Raw genomic sequence first — 26,188 nt, forward strand, 5'->3', positions numbered from 1 at the left:
ACTTCAGCAGGTAGGCTGAAGGCTCATTGCCTAACGAAGCCCGCCCTCCTGGTAACAAACGCTGCACTTCGCCCATTGGTACGAAGGTGCTTACGAAGTTCTAAGAAACTATATAAATCGTTACGTGTAGCACATAAATAATCCCTAATGATAACCGTTTTTAATAAGAGATCAAAAATGCCAAATAAGCATAATAACCACTATATTATATAGGTTATCTTTCTTACGCTATTTAATGTGGTATGACATCTGCTATTATATTTCAGCTATTTATTTATCTGTAGAACTTATTTGTAGAACTTATTTATATAGTTTGCTTGTTCAATATACTTGGAGTCTGTAGGGAAACATCAACGAAGTCCGTGGACTATGTTAATCCAACTTTTACCGACTGTGCTAAGAAAGTCGGTGGATTTTTGCGCTTCCACATTCAATCAAATGTGATCTGTAAGATGCTTACAGGTTTTGTATGAAGAAAAGAAAATTTATGTTCGGGAGGCAACATATCGTGCGCCTGTACGGTCTGGATGGTTTAAACTGCCGGGTGAAGTCGGCAACTATACGATTTCCCTCGTGATTTCCCTGGCCGAAAGGCACAGTTTGCCATCAAATACATGTATTCAAGACACACGCTCATCGACCATAAAAGGTGCCGATAATGCTTGATTTCGATCATCAATAAACTTTCTACACACCTTTCACGCTCTATACTTTGGCTCCCTGTGTTATTCTTCTACCCATACATGAACAGTCATCGTACACGCAATAATTGATTATATCTAGAATGCAAACATTTGTAGAGTGATTATCATTAGCTTGCGGATTTGTATATTTACGTTTAATTACAGGTCGCATACCACCCAAATATCTTATCAGGGGCCATAAAAGGTAGGAGATAATCTTAAGGTGGTCTACAAACAGCCTGTGAATTTGGGATGCACACATCTTTAAAACTACAGGATGATCTTCTCTGAAGGGCCCGTTCATCAGTACATGAATAAAGGGAGCGTGTTGGCTTCTTCTCCCGGATATACATAGAATACGCTGTCCCCCCCAAAGTGCAGTCTCGAAAACTATATTTCTTTCCTGGTAAGAAGTCTGCACACCACATACGGAATCTCTAAATTTAATTGATGTAGGGGTATACAGTTCAAGAATTATTTACAGTCATCGAAAGAGCTAATATATAGAAATACAAGGCAAAGGAAGACAAATTACTGTACACAAAGTCTACAGACTGGCTAAATTGGTTTCCCCCCGCCATGGCATATCCGTAGACAACCTACAAGTCTTATGGGTAATTTTGTGTAGATTTTTGTTTCCTTTGCCCAGCAACACGAACGTTTTCGTACAGGATTCTAACTTGAATGCAGAGGGACTACGGGGGTCTCGGCGATCTGTCGACCGACGCCGGCAGCCGCGGCTCCCACCTTGCTGCACGGTATTCGCACCAGAGATTGCTGGAACGCGGCGCGGCCGTGGCCAGTGCATACACGTTACGACGAAAACAACGCTCGAGGTTTCCGTCGGGGGTCACCGCATAGTCATCCGTGGCCGGTGCGAGCAACGCGAGATCCAGAGACGCTGGACAGCGCCACTCCTCGCCAGGCTCGGCGCTTCACCCCCCCGTCTTCTCTCCTCCCCCGGCACCAGCGGCGGCACGCACTGAATGGCCATTGTTCGGCGGGGAACACAATGGAAGAGCGGCCGCTATTAACCTGCCACCCCGTGGCCCGCTGAGAGTGAGGCCGGACCGGGGCTGCGTGTGCGCTAGACGCCCAGTCACGGAAGGGAAACGCCGCTTTCGCTGATCCGCGTGCGCTGCCGGTGTTGCTGCTGCTGCGCGGTCGGTCGCATGCTAGTCCCGACCGCGCCCCGAGCTAGGAATGAGGCTGCCCCGAGCGAGTCTTCGGGAACTCCGAGAACACGTAGCGCGGTGAGACGAGCGAGTTGGTTTTCCATTCTGGTGTTAACAGCGCTTGTGGTGTCGTCTTCTCGTCTCGTGTCCCGTCTACGTCTTGCGCTGTTAACACCAGACTTTACGCGCGTTACGAGGATCTACAAGCTATCTTGCACATGCGATCTCTCTCCCGTTTTGCTTTCTTCTCCTTTGAATCCCTGATCTACTTTCTCCCGTGTAGGGGAGCCAACGTTCGTCTATGTTGACGTCACTTCTTTTCCATGTCTACCTCTCTCGCTTTATCTCTCTCCCTCAGTTCTCGCAGATTATACTCGTTGAACGTACCAGGGCTTTCTCACGCCGGACGAAACTGCTGTAGATGTCAAGTCGGCGCAGCCACTGCGATGCCTCCCTCGATTTGAGAGTATTCTGCTGAGCTCATCGCGGATCCCATTCCCGATGCGCAGTATCCGCATTGCGACGGGGTCGGAGTAAAAAAGCCCTCGTGCACGGGAGTTGGGCGCGTCTTAAAAGAGCTCCTGTGGGTCTAAACTATACTCCGGAAACCTCCGCTGCGACGTCCCTCATAGCTATACTCTGCTTTTGGGATGTAAAGCTCAACTAACGTTCGAATCCGACAGTGCAGAAACCTCCGTTGCCAAATATATTTGTCACAGGCTACAAGCTTCATATAAATTGTAGTTAGTACATATTGCCACGACCTCGACACAGCTGACAGCCACACGGTGCAATTCGGTACCACATGCTAGGCATGTTGGGTGGCTCGCAGAAGAAGAGAGCGACGAAGGTGCCAGGACAGCGATCAATAAAGAGATCTCCAGCGTCGACCGAAGTCCTTTGTGGCTTTGTCTGTGACAAACTGCTGGACGTGCTGGGTACGCGTCTATGTACTCTGACCCCCAGGAACTGGAAGTGGACAACCTGCGCAAAAGCCGACGGCTTCAAAGACTGCCTCCGGAATACGGCCTGCAAGATCTGCCGAGGATGTCCACCACAACCGCAAGCCAGACACAGGAGACGTACGGTACGGGACAGCCTCCTGCGTCGCTGGTTCTCCACACCCCACGCTGGCCGCGGCCGTTCCATGGTGAGCCTTTTGACGACGTGGAAGACTGGCTTGACGACTTTGATCGTGTGGCTGACGTCAATTATTGGGACGAGCAGAAAAAGTTACGGAACGTGTACTTCGCCCTAGAGGACTCTGCCCGAACATGGTTCGCTAACCACGAGCCATCCATTACCACCTGGCAAGAATTTCAGCAGCAGATACGCGATACGTACAGCAGCCCCGCAAGAAAAGAACGAGCAGAGCAAGCCCTTCAGAACAGGGTTCAAAGGCCGAACGAAAGCGTCGCCATGTTCGTCGAGGACATGTCGCGGCTTTTCAAGCGTGCTGACCCTGGCATGACAGAAGCTAAGAAAGTACGCCTGCTGATGCGTGCAGTGAAAGAACAGCTGTTTGCTGGACTGATGCGAAGGCCTCCAAGTACAGTAGCTGAGTTCGTCAGTGAGGCTACGACAATGGAGCGAGCCCTTCAGCAACGTTCCTCAGCCTACGATCGCCAAATCAGTCTGGGATCAGCGTCTTCTCTCTCGTTGCCCTATGACACCAATGCGCTTCGAGAGCTTGTGCGTAGTGTCGTGCGTGAGGAGCTCGATCGACTACAGGGAGCACGATTTCAACCGACCGTAACGTCCCTCACAGATATCGTCCGCGAAGAAGTCCGCCAGGCGGCACAGCCATTCGTGCAAACCAGACCTGAAGCCGCCCCCGTACTGACTTATGCACAAGCAGTGAGGCTACCATCGCAACCCGGGAACCACCGTAACCCGACTTCTTCTGAAGAACCGCTGTGCCACTTCCAGGGCCAAGCTTCACGTACAAATATATACGGGTCCACGAGCCCCCGAATCAATACGCGAAAGTCAGACGTGTGGCGCACACCGGACTATCAGCCACTCTGCTTCCACTGTGGCGAAGCGGGCCACTTGTACCGTGCCTGCTACTACCGAAGAATAGGACTCCAGGGCTATCACCCCGGCGCTCGTCCCCCACGTGAGGGAGAGCGCCCGAGAGAAATCCAGCAATATCTGGCCAGTCAACCTTCGTTGCCGTACGCGCAGTTCCCACCGGTTGAACAGTCCCTGCCAACGACCCGATCTCCGTCTCCGCAGAGGCGCCAGTCACGATCACCACCTCCTCGACGATCGGCGTCACCCAGCCGCTACACTACGTTCTCCGCTTCCGTGGGCAACCGGGCCACGAGCCCAAATCGGGGAAACTAAGAACAGCGACCTCTGGGGGTGGGGCCGCTGTCCAACGCACTTCGAAAGATCCTCCGCTGCGACCCCCCGACGACGGCGTCGACGACGACGACGATAACGATGACGACAACGACGACTGCGTACCTTCGACACCTTCCTGCGAAAACCGTGAACCTGTTTCAGCCGACATACTTGTTTCTGTAGATAACCACCCGGTAACCGCTCTTGTCGATACTGGTGCCGATTATTCTGTCATGAGCGGACAACTGGTTACTGCGCTTCGCAAGGTGACGACACCATGGCCGGGACTTAAACTCCGTACAGCCGGCGGTCATGTTCTCACGCCGATCGGCAAATGCACTGCGAGGATACAAATTCGTGAGGCCACATTTGTCGGTTCATTTATTATACTGGCAGAGTGCTCCAGGCAGGTCATACTCGGCATGGACTTTCTTCGGGAGTACGGCGCAATCATCAACCTTCGCGAGTTACTTGTCACTTTTTCCAGCGAACACGCAACTCATTCGGGCGACTACCACCCACAGTCCACGGTGTTACGCGTTTCGGGTGACTGTGCTACTTTACCACCCAGGAGTACTGCGTTGATCACCGTAGAAACAGACGATGATCCTCCCCGTCTCGGAATCGCTGAAGGCAATCTGTCAGTCTTGTTGGCGCGACAGGTTTGCGTAGCCCGCGGCATCTTGCAGCTGTCGTCACGGACTGCTCAGATTTTAGTGACCAATTTCAGTCGTGAATACCGGCACTTCGCCCCACGAACTGCCATTGCCTATTTGGAGCCAGTCAGTGACTTTCCCGCTTGTTTACCTGTAGGACACACTGATGAAGATTCTAACTGTGACGTACCAGCCAACAACAATATTGATGTGAATTCTAAATTATCAGTTGAACAACAGGCTAGCATTTGGAGCCTTTTACAGTCTTTTGCGGACTGTTTCGCTTCAACATCGAAGGTCAACCAAACGCCTATTGCGAAACACAGAATTATTACAAATCCGAATGAAAGACCTGTGCGCCAACGTGCCTACCGTGTTTCTCGTAAAGAGCAAGACGCCATTCGAAATCAAGTCCAACAAATGCTTACCTACGATATCATACAGCCCTCCACCAGTCCATGGGCGTCACCTGTGGTTCTGGTGAAAAAGAAAGACGGCACACTGCGTTTTTGCGTTGACTATCGCAAGCTTAACAACGTTACGAAGAAGGACGTTTATCCCCTTCCCCGCATCGACGACTCTTTGGACCGCCTTCGACATGCTCGATACTTCTCATCGATGGACCTTCGCAGCGGTTACTGGCAAATAGAGGTTGATGAGCGTGACCGTGAGAAAACCGCATTTATTACGCCTGACGGACTCTACGAATTCAAGGTCCTTCCTTTCGGATTGTGCTCTGCGCCTGCTACTTTTCAGCGCATGATGGACACGGTTCTATCAGGTCTCAAGTGGCAGTCATGCCTTGTCTATTTAGACGATATCGTTGTGTTCTCAGAAACTTTTGAGCAGCACATCCAGCGTTTACAAGCAGTTCTTGCCGCAATTCGTACTGCTGGTCTGTCTTTAAAGCCTGAAAAATGCCATTTCGGGTATGACGAACTCAAATTTTTAGGCCATGTCATCAGCTACGAGGGCATTCGACCAGACCCCGACAAAACCATTGCTGTTGCTTCGTTTCCAACACCTTCGAACAAACACGAACTCCGCCGTTTTCTAGGGCTTTGCGCATATTATCGACGCTTCGTGGCTAACTTTTCACGGATAGCCGAACCTTTGCAATGGTTGACTAAGGATAATGTTCCGTTTGTCTGGGAGCAGGACCAACAAGAAGCCTTCTGTGAACTCCGGAAACGTATGCGCACACCTCCTGTTCTAGGACACTTTGACGAAGACAGTGACACCGAGTTGCACACGGATGCCAGAAACGTTGGCCTTGGTGCCGTCCTCGTCCAGTGGCAGGATGGAGCCGAACGCGTGATTGCATACGCAAGCCGCACTTTGTCTCCAGCTGAAAGGAACTATTCCACTACGGAAAAGGAATGCTTGGCTGTGGTGTGGGCAATTACTAAGTTCCGGCCATATTTGTACGGCCGATCGTTTCGAGTTGTGACAGATCACCATTCATTGTGCTGGCTCGCCAATCTGAAGGATCCATCTGGCCGTCTTGCACGCTGGAGTCTTCGCTTGCAAGAATACGATATGACGATAGTATTCAAGTCCGGGCGTATACACACCGACGCCGACTGCCTGTCACGTGCTCCACTTCAACCGTCGCCAAACGACTTTGATGAAGAGGACGCATTTCTGTCCATTATCACAGCATCAGACATCAGCAAGCAACAGCGCGATGATTCAGAACTCCGGCCGCTCATCGACTACCTTGAGAACCGTCTACCAGAGCCGCCTCGTATGTTTATGCGCAAGTTATCCTCCTTTTTTCTCCGCGATGGCGTGCTCTACAAATTAGGTTTTCCCTCGACCGCAACCGCCTGCCTCCTTGTAGTGCCGTCTTCACTACGTGACGACATCCTGCGGGCCTCTCACGACGAGCCATCTTCGGGCCACTTGGGCTTCGCACGGACGTTTTCACGCATACGCCAAAAGTACTTCTGGCCTAACCTTCGCCGTGACGTAAAGCAATACGTGAAGACATGCCGCGACTGCCAGAGACGCAAGACACCACCCGTGCGTCCTGCTGGACTTCTCCATCCCGTGGATCCTCCGAGGATCCCTTTTCAGCAGGTTGGCATAGATTTGCTTGGACCATTCCCCACGTCGAGGGCTGGTAACCACTGGATTGCTGTTGCCACAGACTACCTTACACGATACATTGAAACCAGAGCTCTCCCACGAGGCACCGCTACTGATATTGCGACCTTCTTTGTACATGGTATCGTACTCCGCCACGGTGCCCCTAGAGTGGTTATAACCGACCGGGGCACAGCATTTACAGCGAAGCTCACAGAAGATATCATGCTTCTCAGTGGTACAGTTCACCGCAAAGCCACTGCTTACCATCCCCAGACGAATGGGCTCACAGAAAGGCTAAACAAAACGATCGCTGATATGATTTCCATGTATGTTGACGTCGACCACAAGAACTGGGACGACGTTCTCCCATATGTTACGTTTGCATACAATACTGCCGTTCAAGAAACTACCGGCTTCACCCCTTTTCGCTTGGTGCACGGCCGGGAAGCTGTCACAACGTTGGACGCAATGCTTTTACCCACCTGCTGCTCTAATGTTGTCACTGATGCTGCCGAATTTGCTCGATGCGCCGAAGAGGCGCGCCAGCTCGCACGAATGCGTATCCGCTACCAACAACAAAATGACGCCGACCGCTACAATCTTCGTCACCGCGACGTCACTTATCAATCCGGTGACAAAGTATGGGTGTGGACACCGATCCGCCAGCGTGGTCGGTCGGAAAAGCTTTTGCGCCGCTACTTTGGACCTTACAGGATCGTTCAACGACTCGGCGACGTCACATACGAAGTGATTCCTGAAGGAGAAGGCACCACGCACCGTCCCCGACGCCCACCCCTGTCCGATGTCGTTCACGTCTCTCGACTGAAGTTATACAACAGCCGCTGAACGCAAAGCTCAGCACCTCTCTCACCATCTGCGTCTCTCTTAACAGTATCCCCGTGGCAATCTCCAGTGCATCAATGTTCCGCATCGAGACGATGCTCCTAGGGAGGGGGGTAATGCCACGACCTCGACACAGCTGACAGCCACACGGTGCAATTCGGTACCACATGCTAGGCATGTTGGGTGGCTCGCAGAAGAAGAGAACGACGAAGGTGCCAGGACAGCGATCAATAAAGAGATCTCCAGCGTCGACCGAAGTCCTTTGTGGCTTTGTCTGTGACAATATGAGCATCAATCAGGACTGGATACCTTCCTTGACTCATTTCACTGTTTATGAGCATTGTGAAATATTGTTTAAAATATGTGAAGAAAAAGTAAACTGACTATACATGAGTGGAACAACCTCAAGGTTACTTCCCGAATGCTGCAGTTCCCACAGGGCATATGCATTGGATCATAGTGGCATGTACCCTGGAGCCAGTGGCCGCCACCAAAGCATAAGTACCGCTGGTTACGACCCTCGTTGAAGAAAGTCCCGGTCTGCTTCCAAATTATTTGAACCGTGAGCTGCCTAACGCAAAGAAACAGCCTAGAACAGTAACAAAAACGGCATACGGCAACCGGTAATAGTCAGCTGCCGTCACATATATATAGCGGTTATAGCACATGGCTTCCAACAGCAAAGAAGCTTTTCGGCAAGAGAAACATGCACACCCCAGCCGAGCAAAAAAATAACAAGCACAAATTAAGACTAAGACGGGTCTTGGACGAAGCGCCGGTCCTCTCCGGTCTCAGCGTAGTCGTGTGATTTGCGTTTGTCAACAGTTACCCAACAACGCAACAATCTAGGCTGCTTAGGTGTAAACCGAGCTATGTAGATTATTGTGAAGAATAGCTTAGCCCACCCCTAGCTGGCTTGGGTTGTATATTCTGAAGCTTTCCGAAAGCATTTCCAAATGGCACAAAAACGAATGTGGACAGTCTAAATGTACTGTCTACCGACTTCCTGTAAACTGTTTGATTCCTTACAGGTCGGAAATCGGGGTTATATAGGGTCCTTAAGCTACACAATCCGCATACATCTTTCTGGCCACTGACTATAGTATGTTTATGGAACGGACTATCTTAAAAAGTATGTTCCTCTGGTGTGTATGTGGCACATCTGTATCCAAACGGATTGTTTGCAGAGTACGTATGGACGTCAGCGGAGGAAAAAAAGAAACTATGCCAGAACTTGGCATCGCTAGCTCTCAATACGCCATAACGTACCTAAAGTGGGGTGATTGTGACGTCTCGACAGCTGCGTACCCTGTGCGTCACGGGCGACCTTGCACACTCCCATTGATCAAATTGACGTTTCTATCTCTGGAGCCTCTTGTGCACAAACTTGCGATTTCGTGCACACTTTGAAGCGGTCGCGCACGCCCGACACATCTCGAGTTTCCTCTCAGATATCTCCAAAGTGGGTGAAGTCCGCCTGCGTGGCCTATAGTGGGGATAAAACGTATGTCTTCCAGCACAGCCGCTCATTGCCCTATCCGTTTGATTAAAATCGCGCGCATGTTTTTCTAGTGGCAAAGTCAGGCTTTGAAACGTCTGACGCGTGCATTACGTGCCAGACGTTTGTTCCCTCGTGACAGCTATCGCTTCGATATGCAGTGTCAGACCGCACTGCTTCCGGGATGGGACCATGTTTTCGTCAGAGGAGCGTGATATCTCCAAAGTGGGTCAAGTCAGCCTATAATGCTTTCGTAATTAAAGGAAAGTCAGGGAGGGGAAAGATAGTTGGACCCGGTTGGCTACCCTACACATGGGAAAGAGAAAAGGAGGAATAGAAGAAGGGTAGTGCGCACACGCGCAAATAGCGAAGAAGCTCACAGGCTGCCTACATAGGCATTCTAAGAGCCTTCGTGTGCTTTTACTTCAATAAATTTCATCTGGGGGAGTGGGAGGGGAATCTCACGTGGACCAATCAGGAAACAGTAATATACTTTCACTGAGTGAGAGGGGGGGGGGGAGATTACTGAAGAAGTTTGCTGGAGGCCTGGCAGACGCGTACATAACGCGTCAGCATGCTTACTGAAACTACGAGCAAGAATAAGAAGCCTTTCATGATTCGTTCTATGTCTCATGCTTACGACGCTAGACGAGAACAGTGCTAGAATGTATTCGACGCTAAAAGGGGGAGTGGGAGGGTGCGACGGAAAATACAGAACGGAGACAGAACCTTTTGCTTGGCACATTGAAAAGCAGCAGAATCATTAATAACATAAATCAACTTGACCCACTAAGAATACATAGCCAAAGTCGCGGCAAGAAAGGCAAAAACAACCTGAAAATACAAAAAAGAAACGAACTAAAACTATGCAGATTATAATTTCCTGCAGAAATTGCTACATTGAACTCTGGCACTTCGTTCGTTTAAAAAAATAATTAAAATTGATTCTGAGAAAGCCAGAACCGTAGTACGGGACACACGATTATATTTAGCCACGTGGGGGTTTTTAATGCGCACCTAAATATGAGTACACGCGCACTCTTTATTTCATTCCATAGAAATGCGGCCACCTGCGACCTCGTAGTCCAACGCTATATCAAGCCACCGCGGCGGGTGTGTCGAAACCTCAGTTCAGTATGCGTTCTATGTGAACCTCCGGTAATGGCAGGAGTACGGCGTCATCGAAGGTGGACATTCACGCGAGTAAACTGCAGAACTCGTCAGGACGCAGCCACGCGTGAACGAGCTTTTAACAGCAGCAAAGCATGCGCGGTCGACCGCTTAGCGCAGAACGCGTTGCGCATTTATTTCTCGCAGCGGGACGGTCAAGAGAAAAAATTAACAAAAATAAAAAAAAAACGAGAGAGGAAAAAGAAGGCGCGCACCGACGACGAGCCCGCGAGCGCGTCGCGCAGCTCGCGAGTTCGCGCGCGCGCGAAATTGAGAAGGGCGTGGCTCCGAGTTGCGCGCGCGATGCTCTGGCTTCCTTCCTTCCTTCCTGACGGCGGCTGGGCTCGGCCTTTTCCCGCGCTCTGCTAAGCGTAATCGCCTGGCGAGGAAAGAAATGCGCGCCAATGAAAACACGCACGTCGTGAGCGGCACGCCGCGGCAGCAGCCCGAAGGCAGCAGAGGAGCTCGCCGCTCGCCCGAAGAGCGCGAGGCGTCGATTTCCCAGCGAACGCTTCGGCGGGCCATCTCCGCGATGCATGCAGAACACGCGCATGCATTCTTTGCCTCGGTAATGCGGTGCAGCATTGCCCACGCTGTGTAGTTGGCTTAAAGATCGGAGACGGCTACACATGGCTGTCTTATGCGCGAACTTGTAATTAACCCGTATATCGCTTTCCATTTCTTAAACCATTATTTTAAGTTTTATTACATGATTTAATAACTGGTGCCGACTACTCTTCGTTGCATGGCAGGCAAAATGAAATTAAGGAGAAGTACAGAACAACTTTGATTGGTGGCCAGTTATTATATACACGTAAATATAGATATGCAATATACAAATTTCTACACACATTCATATAAGGCCAAGACTTTTGGCAGCACAGGGATAGTCTATATATAGTTCTATACATTATGTGGAAATGCACTAAGTGGATGGCAGGGCAATTAACCTGGAAAGGAGGTGGCAGAGGTTCCAATTTCCATTATCGGGACGACTTTTTCTTCAACTGTTAAGCTTTCTTTCTAGAGAAGCCGTATGGCTACTAGTACTACTTTTAGGTGACATCATTCCCTTACATGAAATAATATGCAGGTAGTTTGTGGACATGTGGCATAGCGTTTTTCGACTACTGCCTATAGCAGATATGCTATGTATATATATATATATATATATATATATATATATACATAAGGGAAAGACATGTAAGTATAGATAGGAAAAGTAGTCTAGACGATGCCTGTGATAACGCAAATCGTATTTCGGAGTGAAGGTAGCCTGCCAATTTCGTGTAGCATCTTTATAAGATACTGCGCTATCACAGACTGTATACCCGAAGTATACAAGAAAGCTGATTTGCTCGTGTGATCCTTCCTTCTTGCATCTCGTCTTTGATTTTGCGGTTTGCCGGAGCCTGAACGGATACTCGCTGTCGGTCAACCGCGAATCATTTTTACTGGCAAACAGTTCTTGCACAATCGATCCTATATTGGCTGATGACGCATTTAGGTTCAACAGTGCTGCCCGGATTTAATTAAACATGTTGTATTGACGGGTGAGCCCGCAGCCGAGCGTTATTCGCCGTATATGGATCGCCATATAAAGTTCACTTCCGCGAGCGTAACGCGACGATCACGCTTCCTACCGGCGCCGGTCACGGAACTTCATTAGCCTTACTGCGAGCGTTTATTGCGGGCCTAATACGTGCCATGTTATATCTGCATCGGGCAGTCATGTGCGAAGCAGTGCACGCCGAGCATTTTGTCGGGGTTTCTTCCCACGGTGTTGGCTGCATTCGAGAAGTTTTTATCGATTGATCGAAAGTGGGACAGGACCAACTTCGGGCCGCGGGGCTTCGCTTACACCAGCCATGACTTGTTCCTGCTGTGGCCAACCATATGAAAACGTGTCCGAAGTTCTCCACTCATGCGTCTGTAGCGGATGCCCGTCATCTACTTTGACGTGCTTTCGGACAAAGACAGTTTGCGAAAATGTGCTTAGTGGCGTGAAGTTGAGGAGGGACAAACCTGATGGCTATGAACTCGTGCACAGCACGTTTCTCGTGCAGCATCTGCACAAAACGAGCCTCCATGCTTATATTACATTTTGTTCCGACATCACGCCGAGTCGAAACCAAGGCGAATAAAAAAAGAAGACACCGGTCCAGACCATGGACGATACATAAGCGAATATTTATATCTATTCTTGCCTCTACGTTCTCAACATAAGCGCGTGCGCGCAAGCACACACACAGCAAGAGATCCCGAAGGGAATGCAATGCGCCCTCTATCATTTGTACATCGAACAATTTCCGCGTCCGCAAATATACTCCTCAACAAGCGTTTCGTCTGTCAATAACCGGGCACTTGCCGGTCCGTAACCTATACCAGGAAATTAGCGTGCTTTTTTCCAGCTTTTATTAGACCTCCAAGTATTGTGATTAGCTTCTACGCCAAGAGAGAGAGAGATAGAGAGATAGAGTTTTGTGGTTGGTCCCCTAGACATTGTAAAGATTAACCACGAGAAATGTTTAACTGTCGCCTCACATCTGGGCCGCAATTTTGTAGCGATGCCTTATGCCTTATTCTATGCTATTCTTATCATCCACCACACACGGCCGCCTGATCGCGTTGATAATGTGGGCAGACCGTCGCTCTGACCAGTGGCCAAGCGCGAAAAGCCTGAAAAGGCATAGAATCGGAAAAGGCATCGCTACAAAATACCGGCCCTGCAATAGCCGGGCCTGCCTGTCTCAGCCATTCTGCTGAGCAACGGGTGAGCTTTCATAATCGCAGCTGTTTTCTTCTTTCGATCGAGGGACGTCGCCACACGACGTGAGACTCGTCCAGTGTACAGACCGTTCCCACCTGCAGGCATGTTCGCCCTTGAAACTTGAAATGCCGTAGCGGAGAAATGATGGGACCAAGGCCTCAACTTCAAGGAAAAGGAACCAATTAAAAAGAAGGTCGCCGTCAATGGGAATACTGCGCGGCGCGGCATTACAGCGGCACAATTGTTCTTATCTGCAACGAGCACTGTTGGTGCGATCGTGATCTCCGGTGTAGCGTGTGAGCTGTAAAACTCAGGCCATGCCCTGCAAACTTATTCACGCAAGACGTTCAACAAGCATTGACTCCATACCTTGATTTTGTTTCATATTTCCATCATTTCTGTATCTGCGCTACCGTTGTGAATTTCAACTGCCCCATTAGTGGTGAAAACTGCATTACTCAGCATGGATTACTGCGCTTAGCACTGCATAACAGACGGTGTTTCTGAACGCTGCCGAAGCCACTCACTGCGGCCTTCAGTCTGCCGTCGCACCGCTTACTATAGAAACCGAACACTCGTCCTGTCCACCTGAACTTTTCTGTTCTGCAAAGTCCCGTAGATAGACAGGTACAGCACTTGTTGCTTTCACCATTTTTGAAACGCCTTCGGAGTGCCACGTGAGAACTTTTACAAAGTTCAGTGACAGATATCGTACGTAACTCGTGCAGTGTATTCGAAACTTTCGGCGCAGACAGTAACCGTTTCAAATGTGCACAACCACTCAAAGTAACAGGGAACAACATTACGTCCCTTTTAACAATAAATGCTACGTACAAAGACTAAGAGTATAGTCCTTCTTTGATATCGTATGTATCAGATATGTTATACATCGGCGAATGTTGTGCAGGAAAACTACGCAAATGGGGAAATTAAATTAAATTAAAATATGGGATTCCACGTGCCAAAACCACGATTTGATTACGAGGCACGCCGCAGTGGGAGACTCCGGAAATTTGGACCACCTAGGGTTCTTTAACGTGCACCTAAATCTGAGTACACTTGTGTATTCGCATGTTGCCCCCACAGAAATGCGTCCGCTGTGGCCATATGTGGAACTATATTTCATTTATATACACATTGAGTGATTTCGCTAAGCTTCGATCGCCCTGTACACTCGCTGAATAAGCCCAGACTTTCTGTCTGCCCGTTTGTTGTTTGTTTGTTTCTTTGCTTTCCTCTTTAAATTGTCATTCTTCATGTTAATGCTAAAGTTGGTATCCTGTAGTGATAGCTGAAGGACAGAAATGCAAGGAAACTAGAGACACAAGTGCACGAAGTTCCGTATTTTTGCGCAGGCAAACATTGTGACGAGCTGTCGCACTGCTGGAAACAATGCCTAGAAGACGCTCGACTTTACAGACATTTCATTCCGTCTAGTTACCGTGCCTTCATTTTTTTATTGATTATCATAGATACTGTTGTGGGGGTCCTTGGAATAGTTTCGATCAGCTGAGATTCTTTAACTTGCACCCAAACCACGGTGTACACGAGCGTGTTCGCATTTCTTGTCCCAGCGAAATGCGGCCACCGCGGTCGGGATCCGCATCCACACAGCCTCCGCGGCGGGTCTTAAGCGCTTTGTGCAATTGTCATGTGTAATATTCAGAATTTTGAGAAAGGCTATACAATTTCCACGAGAATAATATCGAAACATGTGGAATACTTGTACGGCATATTGAACATTAAAATAAAATGTGCTGTCAGGAATTGACAAGCTCAACATCAGGGAGAATCTCAACGCCTTTCCTCTAAGACAGAAGAAAAACGTTAACTATATTCTATTTAGTTAGGACCTTACTTGCGATAGAGTGTCGAAGTATACGTGCTGGTAACTCTTTCTTCCAGTGAAAGTATAATAGAGCAAATGTTAGCCGGTACCCGTATCTCCCGATCGTTCTCAGCGGACAAAGGCGGCGTAATTGAGACATACGCGCCTGTCGCTTGCGAAAGCGAACTCTGGGAAGCCCTTGATCGCACGAGCTATCGATGTGGTCGCGCACTGAATTACGGGAACCCGCTTCGAATCGCGCATGGCGTTGCATCCAAGGGGAGGGGCACACCGGACGTAATATACGGTCTCTCGTCGCTTACTCGCCGGCAATACCCAAGGTCCGCCTTGAACCAGCACACTGTGAGGTCCGAACAGTTGTGTGCGGTGCAGCTTGTGCAGGACCAGCATCGGCAAGCAGTGATCGAATTTAAAGAGTCTGCTTGAATTTCGTGAATACGCTAATTAAGGCGCAGTTAACATTGAAATTTTACAAAGTGAACGTACGGACTTATGGATAGTTGAAGCAGGCAAACATTGATACTGCTGCTTAGAAGAATTTAGGATGATTTTTTTTTCTTAAGTTCTGAATTCAGTCATCCTAGAGTTTATTGGTACACCTGCACACATCCTGTTGCCTAGAAGCCACGCCGAATGAGCTGAACGACCTCCCAGCTTTTGCGGATGCGGCGTGGAGCCTATGCTGCGCAGACACCGCACGCGGTCCTATATATTAATAGAGCATTTCCATTTTTAAAAAATTGGCCTATTTCTAACCGCACATTTCTCCAAATTTTGATCACCGTGGTGCCAAAGGTACGTCTCAATGCAAGCTTTTTATTCTATGCAAAGGGGCCAGGAATTATCATGGATATGTGTAGCCGCAACAATAAAAAGTCGCAGCTTTGCCCGGAAGGCAAAGCATCGATTGCAATAGCAAATTAGTGAACACTTATACGAAGTAAGGATAGTAGTTTTATCGCATAAACCAGTCAAGATAGACATATTAAACAAATTAACAAACATGGTGTAACGCGCGCACAAGCGTGGCAGCAGCAGCGAGCGAAATGATCTTCCTGCTGCTTCTCGCATCAGCGCGAACCAAGCCGCGGAAACACAGCGCGCGGCGGACTCTGTACGCGTCGCAGATGGCTTTCAAGATACAGCGGCCCGAGCAGGTGCGCGCGGCCACCCGGGCCGCCCGGAACAGAATGCGCACCCATCCCTACCCTCCCCCAGGAGCCTTGCGCGCGACGGAAGACGGCGCGCTTGTTCCTCACTTTCCTTCCTTTCGTGCGCGAGATTGAGCAGCGATCGCCGATTCACCCTCGCACGCTTTCATTCGCACATACCGCATACGGCGCACGGCGGCGACTTTATCGCCCTTCGATTTTATACAGAACATCACGGTGACGGCGACATCACAAATGCGCCTGGAGTGTCCATATAATTGCTATCGCAATAAAAGTTCCCGTTAACATGTCGGCATTTACAAAAACATGGAGTCCATAAGGTGGAGTAAATATGCCGGTGTAGGCAGTACATGAACGAAAGGACCCAGCAAGGTGGAGATGCATGTGGTTCTGGCACAGCTAGTGGCACAGCTATAGTATAATGGAACGAATCCAACACCCGCGCGAAGACACGTCACGACGTTGCAAGCATTCACTGGCGCTACATCTTTGTCAGTGCTTCTAACTATATATACTATAATGTCTATGTTCTACAACACCATAATTCCGAAATTGATATGTTGGAGCCGCAGGGTGGTAACCACAACGTGTAGGAACAGCTGGAATAAACTGCACACCCCTATATATATAAAGACGCGCAGCTGTTCAGATGGGCAACACCTTCGTGAAGGCTTGCTCATCACCCTCGACACGACGGCATTCTATCGTTGCTGTGGCGACGGTGGCAAACGAAAAAAGAAATCTTGAAGCCTCTCATATGCCTTCACTGTCACCAAAACCAGCATTCTCACTTAAATGGGCCTCTCAAGCACCACCCAAAATAAAAGCAGATTGGCTCTAAAGATCAAAGCCACGCGCCTCCGCCGAGGCAGAGCTTGGACGTTTCCAGCTAATCTTGCAGTGCAATGCATTTAAATTCACTTTGTCTACTGGAATTCCCACCTCAAGTTCAAGTTCGGTTTATTTCAACATCAACATCTACAGACAGTGATGCTACGGACAGTGGACAAAAAGCCTCAAGATAGGGCTTGACTGCGTCCACTGACCGTCTTCTTGACAGCAGTGCAAATAAAGATTGCATACAAGAGTGTCAAATCGAAGAACATATAAAGATACTCACTTAGAATCGTAGGAGAAAAGGCAATATCATTATTACAAGAAGGCACATCCAAACAAACGGCCAATAAATATATAAAAAGTAGCAGTGCACAAATAGTAAACACATAAGAAGTGCAGGAGGACAAATATATATGCATAATCAGTTATTAAGCAAGTTCGCGAGTGGGAAACGCAACTTTAGCAGGGAGAGAGAGAGAGATAGAGAAAAAAGCTTTATTTGGTTCCTTCAAGGATTTAGCGTCTCGAGGTCTCGGTCGTCTTCTTAGGCGCCGGCGACTTGGAGCCGCTTCCGGCAAGGTTGGGCCCCTATTCCAGGGCTCCACTGAGCCTAGCAACCTGACTAGCGTGCTGCACTAAGGCGCAAGAATGACACAAAGACGAAGCGCTAGTCCCCTGTTCCTGCTTCGTCTTTGTGTCATTCTTGCGCTATGTGTCCTAGTTTGTAGGAAACGCTACATCTGATCACCATATTTTGTGCGATTGCGTGGAACGTCCCAAATCTTATGAAAACGAGTGTCTCGAATGTTTCTGCTTAGTTTGAGAGAGGATACGCTCAAGAAATCTCATTTTTCTTCTAATCTCTGTTTGATAGCGCTTTCTTAGAGTGTGTTGATAAAATTCAGGCTGTGGCAATGATTTCAATTCCCTGAACAGTGGTTCGGAATGAGTCAAATATGGAACATTCATCATCACTCTAACAGCTTTCTTTTGTATTATGTGTAATAGACTAACGTTTGATAAAATGGTCGTACCCCAGACTAAATAACAATAACTGACTACCGACATAAAGAGGGAGTTACAAATCAACAGTTTTATGCTTCTAGGGGGGTAGTGTCTCAGTTTAGAAAGCACTCCTGATACTCGGGATATTTTACCACCTATTGCATCTACTTGCAGATCCCAAGGCATGTGCTGTTCAAATACACCCAAACATTTAACAGCAGGCACTATTTCCATGAGGAAGTTTTCAAGTTGCAATTGATATTGCAAATAGATTTTGCGGTTTTTTGGCCGGAAAAGGACAGCTTTTTTCTTTTAGTTGCATTCATGATAACGGAATTTGCAGTGGACCAAGTTGACAGCTTCATTAGTGCGATATTTTCTTTCACAACAGCATCGATTGGATCTCGCACAGTGATTAGTACAGACTTATCGTCAGCACAGGCAATCAACTTGAGACCTGTAAAAATTAACGATATCACTAATGTATATACAAAATAACAATGGCACAAGGATGCTTCCTTGTGGCACTCCTGACGTTATCGATCTTAAATTTGAGGCATGGTTGTTAATGATTACTTTCTGCTTGCGGTACTGAAGGTAAGATTTGATTACATCCAGAAATACTCCGCAGAAACCATATTGACTCATTTTTTGTAGTAAAGTCAGATGATTTATCCGGTCAAAAGCCTTGGAATAATCAATAAAAGCGCTTAATGCACACATTTCTTGTTCAAAGGCTTCTAGTATTATTTCTTTGTGCGCTAAAAGAGCATGTTCGATCGAAAGACCTTTCATAATGCGGTACTGACATGATGTTATTATGCTGTGTTTAGGAAGAAAAGAAATCATTCGCACATGAATAAATTTTTCTAGGCCCCCATAGAAGACCGGAAGTACTGATACAGGCCTGTAGTTGTAGAAAACATTCTTGTCTCCACCCTTATACAATGCAATTACTTCCGCGATCTGCACTTTTTAAGGAAATACGCTATTGGTGAAGACAAAGTTAAAAACGTGATGCAATACGTCTTAGACACTGATACGTCTTAGACACTGTGTCTAAGACGTATTTGATAGGTCTGATTTGTAAACCATCAGCGTCAGAGCAGCCACTGTTATTTATAGATTCAAAAATTTTATTTCATCAGCGGTTGTAGGGGCGAGAAAGGCACTTTCTTTGTGCCTGTCGCCTATATACTGTAAACTATTTGGGTCACTCTTGTTACTTGTTGTAGACTAAAAATACTCATCGAAAGAATTTACGAGGTCCTAGTTTGAAATTACGCTGCACACAAAAAAAAAACAGTGCAAGATGCCGGGAGGCAGTTTCAACATACCCTTCCGCGCGCCTCATTGACTGGTCACGGTGCGACAGCTTTGGTTGCCACGTTTTGCATCAAGTTGAGAAACGAATGTTGCTCTGGCCTTTCCCTGTGGAAGGTGCGCTTCGTGAGAGCGACAGTTTGCCAAGTGACCCCATCAAAGTGTCACTGGAAATATTTTTTCCGCAGTCTTGAGACTTCCACGAGGGCACGCGCCTAATGACGTTTCGTGTTTCGCGCGCCACGCGTCAAAGTTGATCCGGCTACTGCGATTCCCCGGCACTGGCATCGTGTAGCGTTCTTGTGCCGGAAGTAAAGGTCACGTGACCTACAGGTGTTCCGCACGAGGTACCCAAAGCGCTGGCTCCTGTCTGGACTTGTCTGTCAGGCGGGCGGAAGAAGTCTACAACTTTGTATCACTCCGCCAGCTGCTCCTGGCTATGCCTCTACCTCGCCGCGAGACGGCATTTGTCCATCGCTCTCGACAGCGGAGCACTCGCGGGTCATGCAGCGCAATGGGACGGGCTCCAAGCGCTCTTCCTACTTGCTCGTCACCGCTGGACACCATCAGGATGGCCAGAGTAAATTAGGTCAACAAGTGGATGGCTGGGTTAAAAAGACGCCCTAAAGACAGTTGCTTCGTCATTGCACCATCATAAACCCTTTGAAGAAAGGTAGTCATCACAGATAACCGCTATTTCACAACTTTCTTTCTCTTCACCCCAGGCTACTTTTCTTTCATCAACACGCACTATTCTTCAGTCGTTTATATATGTAAACGAGAAGAAAGGGGGTTAACCGAGGGGCCCGATTTTTATTAGTCATATCATAAGAAGCCAACCAACACTGACACCAAAGACAACATAGGGGAAATTACTTGTGCTTAATAAATGAAATAAAGAAACAATAAATTAATGGAAATGAAAGTGGATGAAAAAACAATTTGCCGCAGGTGGGGAACAATCCCACAACCTCGCATATATATATATATATATATATATATATATATATATATATATATATATATATATATATATATATATATATATATATATATATATATATATATATAACATAAAGTAAGAGCAGAGTAACAAGACTAACGGATATACATCTCTTGGCCGCCACTCATGGAAGGGTAGGAACGACACATTTTTGAAATGATGTCTCGGTTATTATCGCTAATTCAAGAACCAACGCGCATAAATAAGAACGCATGACATATAAGTTACCGGTAAGACAAATAGTTTGCAGGCAGATTGAGACTTCGTACAGTCCGCAGTGGGCTAAAAAGAAAGAAAGAAAGAAAGAAGGAAAGAAAGAAAGAGAAAGCCAGGCCGGAAGTTGGAGCCAATGTTTCGGCGAAGAGTGCTGACGAAGTCACAATAACTTTGGCTCCAGATTGAGGCTTCCCTCGCTCGCCCACTATTGACTTACGCAGCGTAAGACACATGTTACAGTGTTCAGTATGATACTTGGTGACATTTCTAACATACCAAGCGTCGACGCCTGGTAAGATCCTCCTTTTTACTTTAAAAGTGCGAACCATCAATCTGGCTCGGCTTATTTCAGCTTGGTGTCACATAATGCAAGTTACATGCCCCCCTAAGGAAAAGGTAACACCAATAGAAAAGATTATTCGAAGGCCGCCACAGGAACGAGCTTCGTCGGGTAGGGGCCATTAAGCCTCGACAACGGCCCGTTGTAATAGCGCGCGGAACGATATGCTTCGCTACAGCTCGCTCACAAATGTTCCGCGCTGTCCCGGCGCTACATGTGCCGTATATGTCGAGCGAGTAATCGCCGGACGGGAGTGGAGAGGGTCGCGTGTCGCCCGTTCGTTCCTTCGCGTATATCGGGCACCGACGAAATAGAAAACGCTTATTGCTTGCGCCCCAGTCAGGAACGGACACACGTCCGCTCCCTTCCTTCCGTATCTCTCTCTCTCTCTCGGACAATGACAATCCGAGGCAATTTTTTGCAGCGGAAACTCGACCGGGTGGCGTCGAAAGCGGCCGTAACCCGTTTCTTGGCGATTTCGCCACTTCTGCGCCGCTTCCCCGATTCGTACGCAACCCGGTTTTGGCTGTTCGCTCCGGGCGAACGCCGTCCGTGACCGTGTGTTCCAAATGCGGAGATCGCTTTAACGAGACCTTAATCGCCAGGCAGGTTTCCTGCCAGCGCATAGGCGGTGACTTGCTTCTTTAAGAAAATGGGCCCTGAGAAATGGCATTAAGTAGCGTCGTCTGTCATTTCTTGCAGCAAAAAAGAAAAAAAAAGCATTCTAATAACACCCCCATACAGAATAAAAGGCACACGAGGGCGCTGTTTTGCCCGCGAACCTGCAACAAACTCTGTTTGCAACCTGTTATTTTGAAAGTACAGCAGATGACTAACGGAAACAGACATTCTGCCTTGCACGTAAGTTCGTGGTTAACGGCTAGGCACCTGCAGCGTTCTTATCTTTCAAACCTTTTGTTTGCCATTACGTTGTCATGCGTTTATATTATGGTTTGCTTACGAGGGCAGAATATAGGACTACACGAGATATCCCCACAACCAACTATGCTTCAGCCCTGTTTGATTACGTTTTCTCGTACATTCGTTGTTTGTTATTTTCTATTACCCAATTATTGTTTGCGAGTATTCTCTGTTTAGTCGCGTTATACGTTGATAAATTCAGCGTGGCATCACGGTGAGAAGTGGGTCGCATGAGTTCAACGCTGAAAGTTTCTTCTATAGTAGTGTTAGCTACCGTGAAAGGACGCGAGAACGCCAACGATGAAGTGAGGATGACCGGACGGAACTCGTGATATATACACGAAGGTTAACGTGATGCCTACTTATTTTCCTGCCTTGTGTTTGTGGCAATTTTGCGTGGGTAATAATTTGAAGTATGCATAAAGATGTCCAAGTTGGCACGAAAGCACGAATATCTGCATGAAGCAAAGCTTCACTGTTTTCTCGGTACCCTTCCTAATTAGCATGCTTGGTTTTCGGCATATTATACATATTCGAAAAATGCGAAAAGAATCTAGCTAAAACAACTAAGCCTCTTACAGTTACGCTGCGCACAGCGCCAGTAAGTATCGCCAGTAGATTCCAGATTTTACCTATAAAAACATGCGCACCCTTACTACTTTTCTCTTGTATACATGTATCACAGCACATCAGTTTATTATGTGCAGAATAAATTGATGCACTGTGACATGATCACTACATCGCGCATACTTATGCACATAAATATGTACGCTGTAGGGATCAGCGATTGAAATCGACGAGTGAGAGCGATTACGAGCAATAGATTTCCGCTCATCCATATCGTATTATAGTATTTCGAAAAATGTTTTTCTATGTCCGTGCGCCCTTGCACTCTGAGACAATTCAGCTGCCTGATTTTTACAAACGCTACTTTCACCTTGTGTTTATGTAATCTTTATTACACCGAACGCGACGTTCTTGGGACTGCGTTAAACCAATTAGAGAGCAGACCATTTTCAGGGGATAAAGATTCTTGGACTATGTTCCCACGCGTCATTGACTTACAAAGTGACGCGGTCATTTCTACGATTCATGAAATGAACTAGCCTCAGTGACCGATTGCAGGCGTGGAGTGATGGACAACTGCAGGTGTTCACACTGAGAGTACCTTCTTGCCTCCCTCTCCATTATTTCTAATCATACATTAAAACCCTTCGCCCGTGTAGGGCAGCAAACCAGACATGCGTCTGGATAACCACCCTGCGTTTCCTTCCTTCTTTTCCTCCTCTTCCTCCTACTTTCACCTTTGAGTACACCGTCGAGGAGCCTGTGGATATATATATATATACATATATATATATATATATATATATATATATATATATATATATATATATATATATATATATATATATATATATATATATATATATATATATATATATATTATTTGAGTACCCACCTTCTATGCGACAAAAACAACCAGCTTTAATCTCGAGGCTCCTACTTATATGTTCAGCTTATTTATCCAAAAAGTACCAAAACCTCTGCTAGAAGACTTTTTTGAGACATATTTACAGCCACGAACTCGGCTGCAAGTTTTTTTTTTTCGTAAGGTATTTTCTAAGCACCCCGCCGTCGACGAAAACAGTTGAAGAAAAATAAAACACGTACAGGTCTTCGATTCTCCATTTACTGGAATTGATGCGTATCCATGATTACAAGTGACTATCGCGCAATGAAAGTTTCTGATCACTAGTACAAAACTGGGATGAGTTAGTTCATGGCTACAAGTGCAACCTGAGTGGACCAGTGATGGGTCAGAAGGACAAGAGGTAAACAGGATGTGTGATCTTAGAACACGGGATCAAATCGGGCTCATCTGTTCGATGCTTTAAATTTAATCGTCTTCAATGCTTAAATTTAGTGCCTAGCTTGCCCGAGCACGCTGCAACTATTAGTATACACGCCGTCGCTTGAATTTATTAGTTTACTTTCGTCCTCATATTAGTTTTTTGTCCCAGCGCCATCCTGTCACATCTCGTTCTTGACGTACTCGCTCCAAAACGTCGATACTATGCACTCAAACTAAGATACGTTTCGGAGCCCACACGGACTCTTTTGTCATCTTGTAAGTGTTTACAAGTTGCGATTGCTTTTGTCAAATTCGTTTTTCGTAGACAGTGGGTTCTGGTGGATATTCAGCCTGGTCGTGCGCTGAAAGCCATAAACGGCAACACTGAGTAAGAAGCAACCCCTGACTCCCCCCCCCCCCCCGTTCATCTTTCGCGCGCCACGCAGGTGCACGAGCGGCTGTCCGACTCCGAGATCCGGCGCGTGTTCCGCGGGGCGTCCCGGGACGAGGTGCCCCAGTACGAGCTCGTGCAGCTCCGCGCCCGGAGGCACCAGCGCTCCGAGCGCGAAGTGGGCGGCGGCGGCGACCGCAGGGCCGTGTCCCTGCGGGCTTTCGGACGCCGCTTCGACCTGCGGCTCAAGCGGAACCGGGACTTCGAGCAGCGCGCCGCCAGGCTCCAGGTGCTGGCGGCAGAGAGCACGCCCAACGGACTCGCCTACACGCCACTCAAGGGCAAGGTATGTACGCGCAGCGCAGTCCACGAGATGTTGCAGCGTACACAGTGGAAGAAAGTGTCGATAACTCCGGTTGCGTGAGCGAATGCTTGTCTCGTACTTTGCTCCATCTTGAGAGTTATCCTACTCCATAACGAAGTGCGCTTGTTTCGTGACTGAGTACGTCCGTGCTGCTCATGCATTGAGAGAGCAAACACATTGTAGCGAGAAGCATGAGATCTGTCCAGGTCCGTAACAAAGTCACTGCGCAGCCAGTTATACTGAGAGTCCACCTAGTGGACAAGTCCGTTTCGTCTACTGCTGAAGTTCTGATTGGCTGGTCTGGACTATGCATCAGAAAGAGACAGGCACCCCCGGCCAATGAGCACTTTAGCATCAGACAAAATGGATATGTCTACTAGGCGGACACTTACAGAATACCCCCCCCCCCCCCCCGAAGCACGTCACCAAAGGTAATAGACATTCTTCGTTGGGCATAAATTCATGACTAACGACTATAGGCACCTGCACTAGAACATCAGATTCTTGCGTGTATCCTACTGAATACAGGAGCACAGTATTTAGGAGAAACCGTCACTGAGCGAGTGGAGCATGGAAAAATACATGCACATACGCGACGACTACACTTGTCTTCTACTTGAGTATGACTACAGAGCAGTTCCTTCGGAAAATGAAGTTGCTAGCATTCTTTTTGCTCTGAGTCTGTAGCTGCTCATTGGTTTTTGAAACTTGAGAGCATGGCTACGCACACGTTATCAGGTGCGCAAAGTATTAGGTTCGCAAGAGCTTGTGCTACAGTAACTCTAGGAAAGCTAATAGCGTTGATGAACGCTCCATAAATCTTGTAATCACATCCAGTCTTGGTGAGTCCCTATTATGTGTTAATGAAACACGCCGTGCAGGAATGTGCCATGATCTTGATAAAAGTGTCAAACACAAAGTTCATTGAAGCAAGCAGATAATAATAGAAAGGTAGCCGATAATAAACTAAGCATTCTGAAAGGGAGAAAGACATTACAGTTCACATTGCGTGGTTTTTCAGTTTTTCGTAATACTTCATCTTCAAAGTTATCATTAACATGTTTCCGCAACTGAAAGTTCAGTGATGCCATTTTCTGGAATACATGTACTTGAAATTAGGTGTTGCTTTGCAAGATTAGCGGGGAAAATGTTTATATAATGACAGAGCAGCATATTCATGCGAGTCGAGCTAGTACGGCTACTGAAAGCTTCGTATATGCACAAGAACAAGTATTGCAGAGGTGAGAGGAATGGTACCTACATCTCACCTCACCCGGCGTAACTAGACATAGCCTATACCTAACCTAACGGCACCTTCCCGTAACTCAACCTAACCTGACGCATTTATGTTCAAGACAGAGAGACAAAAGGGAAGGAAAGGAAGGGAGGTTAGCCAGTGTAAGTACCGGCTGGCGTTCAAGATGAGGGAGAAACCATCATACCTCGGATTGCAGTGTCGTGCCCTGAATGTCTTATTTTCTGTAGATACCGACAGAAGGCAATTGGGTAGGCTGGCAGCAGGTGCGGCTGAAGCAGCATTTCTCGAACATAAGAGCTGAGGGGGAACGCCTTTGGCGAAACGGGAGGAGCGAATTGGCCTCCTAATAGATTTTTCGCTCTGATAGAGCGGCGAACACAAAGATGATCCCCACACGTTATTTTAGCGCAGACGAATTG

General features: G+C 47.6%; 1 protein-coding gene across 2 annotated transcripts in view; it reads left to right on the forward strand.

Annotated features, from left to right (window-relative positions):
* LOC135914223 (A disintegrin and metalloproteinase with thrombospondin motifs like) overlaps positions 1-26,188 on the forward strand; it is a 279,502-nt gene that overhangs the window by 213,952 nt on the left and 39,362 nt on the right. For both annotated transcript variants that reach the window (XM_065446973.2, XM_065446974.2), the window contains exon 3: positions 24,203-24,493. In XM_065446973.2, coding sequence (XP_065303045.1) covers positions 24,203-24,493 — 291 coding nt within the window. The remainder of the gene's footprint in view (positions 1-24,202; positions 24,494-26,188) is intronic.

This window comes from Dermacentor albipictus, chromosome 6 (assembly GCF_038994185.2).
Source record: "Dermacentor albipictus isolate Rhodes 1998 colony chromosome 6, USDA_Dalb.pri_finalv2, whole genome shotgun sequence".
NCBI classification, from domain to species: domain Eukaryota; kingdom Metazoa; phylum Arthropoda; class Arachnida; order Ixodida; family Ixodidae; genus Dermacentor; species Dermacentor albipictus.